We start from the raw sequence: 11,523 nt of genomic DNA, 5'->3' as shown, positions 1-11,523 counted from the left end.
CTTTAAGTTCTTTAATTACATAAAGAAATACTTGAATGATTTAATTGGTTTCTCAACTAAATGATTTAAAGTTAATTAATAAAACTAATTTATTCGGTCTTTCAAGTTGCTCATGTAAATTTTCAAACAAATCTGAACAAACGTTTCACCCTGAATGAACATGAAAACAGATCTAACTCCTCATAGAACCAGGGTTACAAAACTACTACAGGTAACCCCCCTTTTATTTGCTGCTGCCACATTAAAACTTTATCGGTTACGTCAACACTGACAGAAATAATTAACCTCCTGTTCCGCCTCAACTCTGTTGACTCAGACAATATTGACTCCAGGTGGTGCGTTCACTGACCTGTTAGCTTTGTGCTCTGGCTCTCAGTCACGGTGGAACCGGAAGTGGGTCGTCCCCAAACTGGACCAGCAGAGTTCTCCTGGGAACCTCCAGACCCAGACTGGTCCATCAGATCCAGAGAACGTCTCCACTAGGGTTAAAGGAGTGGCCCAAACAAAGACTGACTCATGTACCAGAATGGTTGCACTTGAACGCACCACAGACACTGGCTGGTTCATATGTTCTATACCTACCAGCAGGTGGCAGTGGTCTGTATTCATCTACTGTTAGCTAGGAGGCTAGGAGGCTAGGAGGCTAGGAAGAGCTGTGTTTGTGGGGAAGAAGTTGTGTAACTGGTCATGTTTCCGGGAGCGTTCAGTTCACCTTATAAGGTTTCCTCCTTCGATCACGGCCGGCTTCACTCCTCCCCTCCAACCATGTCCTGTTCCTGACCACGAACCGCTGATTGGTCCACAGATAACCGCAGACACTCCCAGAACAAGGAGGAGGAGGAGGAGGAGGAGGAGGAGGTTTTATATTCGTGACCCTGAAATCCTAAAGAAGGTGTCAGATCTTAGAATTTTGCCTCCATTCGAACCCTGGTTCAGAAATCGTGTCATTCTGTCACCAACTCAACACTAATGTTTGTTTCGTCTTACACAACCAGAAACTAGAGAGGAGTCTTCAGTCAGAGGCACAAGTGACGAAACTTGAAAAAAGAGAAATGAAAGAAGAAATTGCCTTTGCTTCAGTGACTCAACTTCCTGTCAGAGCGATGGAAACATCCGGCAGATAAACGACGCTAAGACGTTCCTGTTCCTCCGAATGACGACCAAACCCTGGTGGACAAAATAACAGAAACACCTGAGTGGTGAGGAGGAGGGGCTTCTGTGGAGTTTTATGACCAAACATGGGTTCTTTTGACGAACCGATCAATAGTCAAGTCAACTTCATTGTCCGTTCTGACATGTGCAACACAACACAGGACTGAAATGTCCTTCCTCAAAGGCCACGATGCAGCAGCTAAACAACAACATGTGAAATGTTCAAAGGTTGACAATATATACAAATATACATATGTCAAAGAACATATATCCTGTATATACAAAGTAGACAACGGAGAACATGACATAGCACATGACAATATACAACATACATAAAGAGGCTGATGCAGCCCTGAGGAGAACAGAGCACATGTGTGGAATGACTGAATATATGTAGATACTCTACATATGGACACACAGACGCATTCAGTTAAAACAATAACAGAGATGGATCCTCAGAAGATTTATTCTGACTCTGACTCTGCTGGAGGCTGCAGCATATGCTCCACCCCCTCTATGTTAGTGGGCGGGACTTGTGTCGAAATAAAACACTACAATACACGTCAGATAAATGATGTTCAAGTATTGGGTGGTTAATATGATGTTCATGAATGTTCTTATCTGGATAAGTTTAGTTTTAGTTTGTTATTTGACGCTACAGAAACAAGATGTGACACCATGGCGACCACTCGTTGCCATGCCAACTGCTCTGGAAAGAGGTCCCATGGGACCGTGAGAGTTGTCAAAACTATTTTCCAAAACAAGTTCAGGGCTCAAGCCAACCTTTCCTTGTAGCCGGTGGAGGTGGAGCTGAGCGTAGCATTAATTAAAGGAATGGTGGAGACGTGGGGTCCATGTTTATATACGGTCTATGTCAGTAACTGTGATGAAGGAATGTGGTGGGGTTGGATTTTACTTCTGAAGTCTCCCTGTGTGAAAACAAGACCAGACACATGACAGAAATATAAAACCAGGGCTGTAAATGAAACACTGAAAGCGTTTTCAAACGTAGCTGTGTGCAGACTAAATAAACTCTGGTGGGTTTTAATGAATGAAGACGGAGCTGCAGGAAACAAACATGATGAACATGTGACAGAACATGAGCTGCCTCCCTCTCTCTCTCTGCTTCTATATTTAACCTCCTCTCTCTCCTTCACACATACTCGACACAACGAGGCGGCGAGCGACTCAACAGGATGGAGGTAAAGCTCTTCAAACTTTTCACTCTCTTTCTGCTGCTCACTTCGCTGCTTGGTTTCTAGTTTTTCTGTTGTCGTCTCTCTTGCTCTGGACTTTGGACAAAAGACGAACGAGACAAAAGCTTTAATGAATCAACCTCAGTCGACTCCTGTTTGATTCTCACTTCATGAAGCGATGATGAAGCTGCAGGTTGAGATTTCATGGCGGTGTTGGAGCTGTCATCAGCTCATACAGACAATAATCTCCGCCCGTCCGTTTATTTCTGCCACATCAGCTCCTCTCCATCTAACATCTAAACATGGATTCAGCTTCTTTCCTCTTTTGCTCGAAACAAGAAAAAACACCCCCGTATTTTCATTTATTTTAGGAAATATTAACGTTATTTCACATTTCAGCTGCAAATATCTCAACAGAATCACATCAGCTTCAGTTTCTATGCAGACGACTCTCAGATCTATTTTTGTGATTCTGTCGTCAAACAGAACTAAATAAAATCCTTTCTCATCTTTCAATAAACTTTATAAAGTTAAAGCGTCCATAGAAAACACGTGTTCATACTTCCTCTCCTGTGTTACGAGCTCGTGTTTGAATCCAGCTGTTACCTTCGATAGTGAAACATCTGAAACCTTCCTGCACCTCGGTTGTGTTTTAAATATTTATTTATGTCTGCAGAGAAGTTTTACAGCGTCGTCCATGTTCAGGTTGGTGACTGTAGCTCCTCTGTTCCTGTCTGAATCAACACGTGTCCAGATAACGCGACACAGTATAAACACAAACAACAACCATTTAAACGCCCCCGCTCATAACTACTGGGTCACAGCGGCCGTCCAATAACTGGAAGGTTGGGAGTTTGATTCTGCCCTGTCCCTCGTCTGTCCCTCGTCTGTCCACTGTGTCCTTGAGCAAGACTTTAAACCCACCTTCCTCCCAGTGTGAACTCCACTGGTGTATGATTGTGTGTGTGTGATGCTGGTTGTGGTGTAGACGTGGATCAGCAGCTTGTTTCCATCAGCTCTGACTACTGAGGTAGTTCAGCACCAATTAATAATGTGATCAATTATAACGTGTCTTTGAGTGTCTGATAAAACTGATGCATTGCAACGTCTGAACATTGTTTTAACCCTCACGAGTTTTTAATTGGTGATAATTTGGCTGTTACATCTTGTGGCATGAACTTCTGCAGGAACTCTTCTTTTCAATCCCATTTTTGTCATTTATTCTCTTGTGCTGCGTTTTCCACTGTCTGGACACTTCACCGTGTCAGAGGTTAGCGTAAAACTGATTTGGTTGCGTTGGTATTTTTTATGTAGTGTCCATCTGATACTGTCTCTGTTTATTTGATCAGATTCAACCATTTTCCTACTGTAGGTTGAAGCAGGAAATTCTTGATGGTGCAAAATTTTAACTCTGTCACTACATTAAAAAACTAATGCAATCAAATAATTTTATTGCAGATCTTTGACACAAGACTCTAATTACCACCAAAGCCTCATCCTCCTACTGACTGTTTTATGGAAAACAATTCAGCTTTTGTGTTTGTTTGTTTTTTTAAATAATAATAATAATAATAATAATAATAATAATAATAATAAGGAAATATTTTGAACTTGCATTTAAAGGGTTAAAATCATGAAAACTATTGAGTTTGAAGTTATTTAATAGATCAGATGTGTGATGATCTTATGGTCTCATGTTTCTTTGTGTGTGCACATTTTTACCACAAAGGTGGGTAGTAAATTTGAAAAGAGCATAAGGGTTAATGCACCATACGACTATTATATAAATGTGTGAATGGTTTAGAGAATAATTAACAATCGCGTCTGATAGTGACACAATGCCTTGGTTTTTATATAGCGCTTTATCATAGACATTCAAAGACGCTTTATAATTGATTGTGTTATTCATTCGCTCACACAGTCACACCCTGGTGGTGGTGAATTACCTGGACAGACTAGAGTTAGGGCCAGGGCGGAATCAAACCACCAACCTTCCAGGTGTTGGACGCCTGCTCCACCTCCTGAGCTACTTCACAGCTGATCACAGCAGGATCAGAATCACTGTCAGACTCGGACGTTAGCGTTAACCAACAGTTTTCTAGAGGAAAGTTGTTCTGGAGTCTCTCTGTTGGGAACTGAATCTGATCTGATGGGCCAATCAGATTGTGTTGGGGGCGTGGCTTAGACGTTTCTTTATCTCTGGATCATAACAAGCTACCAACGTGCATCTGAAACAACCAAACCAGAATGAATGAATGAATGAATGAATGAATGAATGCCTTTATTGTCACTGTCGTGGAAACAATGAAACTGACAAACGTGACCCATCAATGCCTCAAACAAACTATAAAATACAGTGTGAAAAGTAAAACGTAGTAGCTATAAAAGGTTGAGTAAAAGGCTGAATAAATACGACAGACTCATTATTTACAGAGAAGATAAACCAGGTCTAGTGTAGTCAGAGTGCTGCCCCCTTTACATAAGTCATTTCCTGTATTACTGTTGCCAGGTCAGCTAAACTACAACCATACCATTCACGTAGAAAACCACGTTGTGAATCAGAAGTTCAGCAGAGGGTTGGTTTGGTGGATGATGTTTCCTTTTCTTTTGTCCTGTCATCCCAACAAATCTCTGAGTTTCATCAGAATCCAGATGAAACTACACAGCATCATCTGTAGACCAAACTCAGGGAATAAAAGACTAAAAGACGCTCCTCAGACGGGGTGAAATGTTCCTAAATATGAAACGAGATGTTTTTAACAGCAGCACTTTCCTGATGTCACGTTTCATAATGAATTCCACACACACTGAAAGAGGAAGTGGTTTAACGGTCGTGTTTTCACCGCTCGGCTTCAGCTTGTAGGCCGACTGCGCAGTGTGCAAGGAACCAGTCTGGGTGGTTTTTACTGAATCTGTTCAGACTCGTTGCAGAGTGAAGGTTTGGGGGCAGGAGGTGGATTATGTCGATGGAAGGTCCTCACAAACATGTGAAGAGTCTGTGAGAGGTTTAATCATGTGGAAAATGTCAGCTATGTGAAGCCTTCAGCTGAAATGGACACGGATCAACTACACGTCAACAGCTGGATTCAGGGCGTGTAACTGGACATAGACTGAATCCTAGAATCTGATCTATGAGACTGAAGAGAAATAAATAGCAGATCTACTTTAAAACCATTGTTGCTCTTCATCCATGTGGTATTAACCAGGTAAAATGGCTCAGGGGCTGGATTCCTGCTCCAGGTGGAGAATATCTCTCCTCCTCTTCGTTCCACCATGTTCTCCTCTCTAAGCCTCTTAAAGTTCTCCTCCCTGCTCTCAGCACATCTCACTGCAGAACCTTCTTTAGGAACCTTTCCTCTCTACCTCCATCTAGGAACAACGTGGAGGGGAACGCTGGGTTTTCTTAGTATTTAGCCACTGGAGCAGCTCTAGTCTGTAGGACTACAGGCCCTGGGTTTAGCATGAGCATTAGTAACGGTAGTAGCTGCTAGCAGCACATGCTAAACATTCCAATGGTGGGAAGACAGTGAATTGTGACACAACTATGTATGTGGTATATATATGGTAGCATTAGCATTAGCATGCAGCAGAACTCGTTGCATAAATGACATCTCAGTGGTGCAGGATGCTGTAGAAGTTCTAACTGTGGAGGTTTATTCTGATAAGTGTTGTTCATAGTAGAACCTTCCTCTGTCCACGTTAAACCTACAGCAGGAAGAATTCCTCTGACATCAACCAGCTCACAAACGTGTGGCATGTTTTCAAGTAGCCTCTCTAATTAGCAGCTGCCTCCCTGGTGACAGCGCTGCTGTGTTTTCATCCTAACATGGTCCTGCAGCAGGAAGGCAACCAGCTGACTGACAGTTAAACCAGGAAGTGATTCAAACTTAGACCAAATACACAATCTGGCCAAATAAAGCTCCTCCTCTCTAGTCTGTGGGTGGAGCTCCTTCAGCTTTGACTCCAGCTTCATTCTCTGTGTAATTGATTCAATATGAAGCTTCTACAATGTTAATTAATGTTTCACCCAGATCTTGTATTGATGCTGCTCCCTGTCAGACTGGAGCCTTTTTTCCTGGTTGTCCTCCCTGATCAGTGGTTTTCTGTTCAGTCCCTTGAGTTCCCTTCACATTGTCCATGGTGTGAAATGTTCTTCCTTCCACTATTAAACACAGCCCTGAGTTCTACTGCTGCTTTTCCTCCAAACGTTTCTCCATCAATCAGGATTTATTTCTTCCTGGTAGAACATGGTTCTTCACTGTCCTTCCAGTCTGGAATAAAGGTCTTAAACCAGTTTCAGTAGTTTCTAGATGTTTCCTCTGCTTGATGCAGCCAATGATTTGACCCTTCTCCACCAGACTAAATCTCTCGATACATCTCTCCTCCACCAGACTAACATCTCCTCCTCCAGACTAACATCTCCTCCACCACCAGACTAACATCTCCTCCACCAGACTAACATCTCCTCCTCCACCAGACTAACATCACCTCCTCCACCAGACTAACATCTCCTCCTCCAGACTAACATCTCCTCCACCAGACTAACATCTCCTCCTCCACCAGACTAACATCTCCTCCTCCACCAGACTAACATCTCCTCCTCCTCCAGACTAACATCTCCTCCACCAGACTAACATCTCCTCCACCAGACTAACATCTCCTCCTCCACCAGACTAACATCTCCTCCACCAGACTAACATCTTCTCCACCAGACTAACATCTCCTCCACCACGGGATGTGGAGGAAATGAGAAGCTCCTCATTGCATCAGTTGGTCTTTAATAACCTGTTGAACTAATGATCCACCAGGAGGCGCTGGACTATGAGCTCGGTTACATCCAGGTGGTCAGGTGGTGTATCTGCAGCTGCTGAGTCTGGTCCAGGTGTAGCGTTGTTACCTGAGTGTTTATCTTTTCAGGGGGAGGCTCCAGCCCGACGCTCCGTGGCTGAACTCGCTGGAAGATTCAAAGGCTCAGCTCCTGCACAGAGTCCTGCCACCAACGAAGCAGTGAGTCCAACGTCCACACACACCAGGAAGTAGACACGTCCTGCAGGTCCACTGTTAGGACACTGGTCTGAACATCAATGAATCGTTGAATAGTTTGTTTTGTTGTTTACCAGGATAAACCAGTCAGACGACGACCACCTAAAACCCTGAAGCTCCCCAAACCACAAGAAGACGAGCAGGAGGTGAGAGACCAGGAGACGTAGCCTGGAGCCTTAACGAGGCTAAAAACGGCTCCTTTAGTCCACGTTAGAGACTTTAGTGTCTTTCTTCTGGAGTGATGTTTGTTGGTGGATCATCCTGTGGAGGAGAACAGTCGTCTTCAATCTGTCTGACTCTCTGTGGATTATTTGTGGCTTCCAGACTCTTTACAGATGGTTGTGGAACCTTTTCCAGCCTGATGAGCAACAACAACTCTTTTTCTGAGCTCCTCACAAAGCTCCTTTGATCTGTTGTCATCACACACTTCAACACAAACATGAGACAAATCCCTGATTCATAGAAACTAAACCAGGACCTGAGTCTGGACTCATGGACTCTGGTTTAATCCTCTCTGATGTGAATATTGACTCATTTTAGTCTAATTAGATTAGATTAAACTTTACTCTCATTACAACCAGAGGTTCAGTCAGAGCATGAAGAGTGTGGAATATAAGAGGTGTGGTACAGGCTGGTTTATAGCAGACGGACAATATTTACACAGCGACTGGCTGATACTATGAACATATTCTACAGACGGATTAAATGGAAGTCGACTATAAACAGGAACTAGAACGTCATTACACTAAAGGAAGTGGGCAGAAGATAAATTAGGAGATATTAACACAGAATGAAATAATAAGAAGCAGCAGCTACATGATGATACTAAACTACATCAGTACTGGGTCCAGAGTTTAAAGCGTGTGATATTTCTGTTCCATGTGTTTGTTTTGTGTTATTGAATGTTTTGTGTGTCAGTGAACGTATCATGCGTTTGTTTGTTTTGTGTGTCAGTGAACGTATCGTGTGTTGTTTTGTGTGTCAGTGAACATATTGTGTGTTGTTTTGTGTGTCAGTGAACGTATCGGGTGTTTGTTTGTTTTGTGTGTCAGTGAACGTATCGGGTGTTTGTTGTTGTTGTCAGTGAACGTATCGGTGTTTGTTTGTTTTGTGTGTCAGTGAACGTATCGGGTGTTTGTTTTGTGTGTCAGTGAACGTATCGTGTGTTTGTTTGTTTTGTGTGTCAGTGAACGTATCATGTGTTTGTTTGTTTTGTGTGTCAGTGAACGTATCGTGTGTTTGTTTGTTTTGTGTGTCAGTGAACGTATCGTGTGTTTGTTTTATGTGTCAGTGAACGTATTGTGTGTTTGTTTGTTTTGTGTGTCAGTGAACGTATCATGTGTTTGTTTTGTGTGTCAGTGAACGTATTGTGTGTTGTTTTGTGTGTCAGTGAACGTATCGTGTGTTGTTTTGTGTGTCAGTGAACGTATCGTGTGTTTGTTTGTTTTGTGTGTCAGTGAACGTATCGTGTGTTGTTTTGTGTGTCAGTGAACGTATCGTGTGTTGTTTTGTGTGTCAGTGAACGTATCGGGTGTTTGTTTGTTTTGTGTGTCAGTGAACGTATCGGGTGTTTGTTTTGTGTGTCAGTGAACGTATCGTGTGTTTGTTTGTTTTGTGTGTCAGTGAACGTATCGTGTGTTTGTTTGTTTTGTGTGTCAGTGAACGTATCGTGTGTTTGTTTTGTGTGTCAGTGAACGTATCATGTGTTTGTTTTGTGTGTCAGTGAACGTATCGGGTGTTTGTTTTGTGTGTCAGTGAACGTATCGTGTGTTTGTTTGTTTTGTGTGTCAGTGAACGTATCGGGTGTTTGTTTTGTGTGTCAGTGAACGTATCGTGTGTTTGTTTGTTTTGTGTGTCAGTGAACGTATCGTGTGTTTGTTTTGTGTGTCAGTGAACGTATCGTGTGTTGTTTTGTGTGTCAGTGAACGTATCGTGTGTTTGTTTGTTTTGTGTGTCAGTGAACGTATCGTGTGTTTGTCAGCCCCCTTCAGGTGTCGTCTCTCCTCAGCCGTCCAAAGTGAAGAGGAACTCTGCTCTGATTGAGAAGCTCCAGGTGAGTCCAGGTGAACTGTGCTGCCCTCTGCTGGTGTGGATGAAGAACTACACCCTGACTCTCTCTCTCTCTCTCTAGTCCAGTCTTGCTCTCTCGCCCTCGGGTCCGTCTCCAAAGAGTCCTGGTATCCGGCTGCTGCCTCCAGGCTTCACCCCTCCCTCCCCAGGCTGTGCCCCGGTAACCACCCCTCCCTCAGCGACCCCCACCAGCCCCACCGAGGAGGAAGGCCCCGCCTCCTTTGAAGCCACTCCCGCTGTGACAGAGGGCTCCATCCTGACCAACATCAACAAGGTCACTGGTCCTTTTCACCCGATGCATTCACTGACCTATAAATACCCGGGCCGACACGTTTAAGGTCTCCAGAAATCATGTAAATGACTCGGTCTGTCCATGAGCTGTTTGTCGGTCGGTTATTGATCACATCTTGTCTCCTGGCTCCTGCAGGGAAGAGCTCGCCACTCCATCCGGCGCCGGCCTCCATCACGCCGCCACAGGAAGTCCAGCGCAGGAGACGAGAGCAGCGCCGCCCACGATGGAGGAGAATCACATGAGAACAACGAGACAGACACGACGACGGGAGACGTTTTCAAGACGGAAGGAGAAACAGATGCTTCAAAAACAAAAGAAGAGGAAAACAAAACCCATGAAGAAGAGTCAAAGAGCAGCATCGACCTGAAGGATGGAGACACATCTTCATCTGAGCAGAGGGAGGAAAAGAAGGAGGAGGAAAAGAAGGAAAAGGAGGAAAAGAAGGAGGAGGAGAAGAAGGAGGAGGAAAAGAATGAGGAGGAGAAGAAGGAGGGGGAAAAGAAGGAGGAGGAGAAGAAGGAGGAGGAAAAGAATGAGGAGGAGAAGAAGGAGGGAAAGAAGGAAAAGGAGGAAAAGAAGGAGGAGGAGGAAAAGGTGGAGGAGAAGAAGGAGGAAAAGAAGGAAAAGGAGGAAAAGAAGGAGGAGGAAAAGAAGGAAAAGGAGGAAAAGAAGGAGGAGGAAAAGGGGGAAAAGGAGGAAAAGGGGGAGAAGAAGGAGGAGGAAGCTGTGGAGAAAAGTTCAGCTGAGGAACAGAAACTAGATTCAACTGAAGAACCAACGAAGACAGAAGAAAAGATCGAAGTAAGATTCAGACCAACAGTCTTAAAATGGAAAATATTTAAACTAGTGATGTCAAAACTAACTCGTTAACGTTAATTAATCATCATCTGATTCATGTGATTAATGAAGCATCTGCAGCAGAACGACTGTGAACGTGTCTCAGTTTGTCCAAGTAGCGTTAGCGTTAGCACCAGCTGATCCAGTAGTGATAAAGATGGAAGACGCTAAACAGCATGTTGGTCCTCTCCATGGGACATTTGAATTCTGGACACATTCATGTGGACACATGGTGGACAAAGAAATAAGACACAAAAAGTTGTTTAATCAACTCGTTCAGTGCAGATATATTCTCTTCTTCCTGGAGTCTGTTTGATCATCAACAATAAAGATTAAACAGGAATTATATATTTAATCACGATTAACTGAAATTAATCCACATGAACCCTGAGATTAATCTGATTAAAGCTTTAAATCTTTTGACAGCACTGGTTTAAATGTTTGAAGCTGAATCAAGTTAAATAACTTTCTAAAGTAAATAATGTTTCTCTCTCAGGAAGAGACGAGTTCGTCCTTATGAGGAATCAGTCACGATGATGAAGGAGATGCTGCAGCAGCGAGGCCTGCAGAGACGAGACGAGACGAGACGAAGACGAGACGAGACGAGACGAGACGGAGACGAGACGGAGACGAGACGAGACGAGACGAGACGAGACGAGACGAAGACGAGACGAACGAGCGAGACGATGAGACAGCAACTCGGAAGACGTAAAGCTTGAACGACTGCAGACGACGAGATCCATTTACACAAGAAAGTTTAATCGTTGGTCTAAAGCTGAGATAGACGAGACGATGATGAGATAGACACGGAGACGAGACGGAGACGAGACAGACGAGACGAGACGAGACGAGATGAGACGAGACGAGACGGAGACGAGACGAGACGAGACGAGACGAGACGAGATGAGACGAGACGAGGCGGAGACGAGACGA

At 43.8% G+C, this 11,523-nt stretch overlaps 1 protein-coding gene across 1 annotated transcript; it reads left to right on the top strand.

The window, feature by feature from the left end:
- The first annotated feature begins 2,201 nt into the window (after positions 1 to 2,201).
- dub (duboraya) lies at positions 2,202 to 11,274 on the top strand. The gene is made up of 7 exons (XM_047607607.1): positions 2,202 to 2,354; positions 7,266 to 7,355; positions 7,469 to 7,537; positions 9,373 to 9,444; positions 9,523 to 9,735; positions 9,889 to 10,554; positions 11,087 to 11,274. Exons 1-7 carry the CDS (start codon positions 2,349 to 2,351, stop codon positions 11,108 to 11,110), a joined length of 1,140 nt encoding a protein of 379 aa, XP_047463563.1. The 5' UTR covers positions 2,202 to 2,348; the 3' UTR covers positions 11,111 to 11,274.
- The last annotated feature ends 249 nt before the right edge of the window (positions 11,275 to 11,523 follow it).

Source organism: Mugil cephalus, chromosome 15 (assembly GCF_022458985.1).
Source record: "Mugil cephalus isolate CIBA_MC_2020 chromosome 15, CIBA_Mcephalus_1.1, whole genome shotgun sequence".
In the NCBI taxonomy this organism is placed as follows: Eukaryota; Metazoa; Chordata; class Actinopteri; order Mugiliformes; family Mugilidae; genus Mugil; species Mugil cephalus.
The sequence above is the reverse complement of the archived record's forward strand: the minus strand, read 5'-3'. Positions and strand labels throughout refer to the sequence as shown.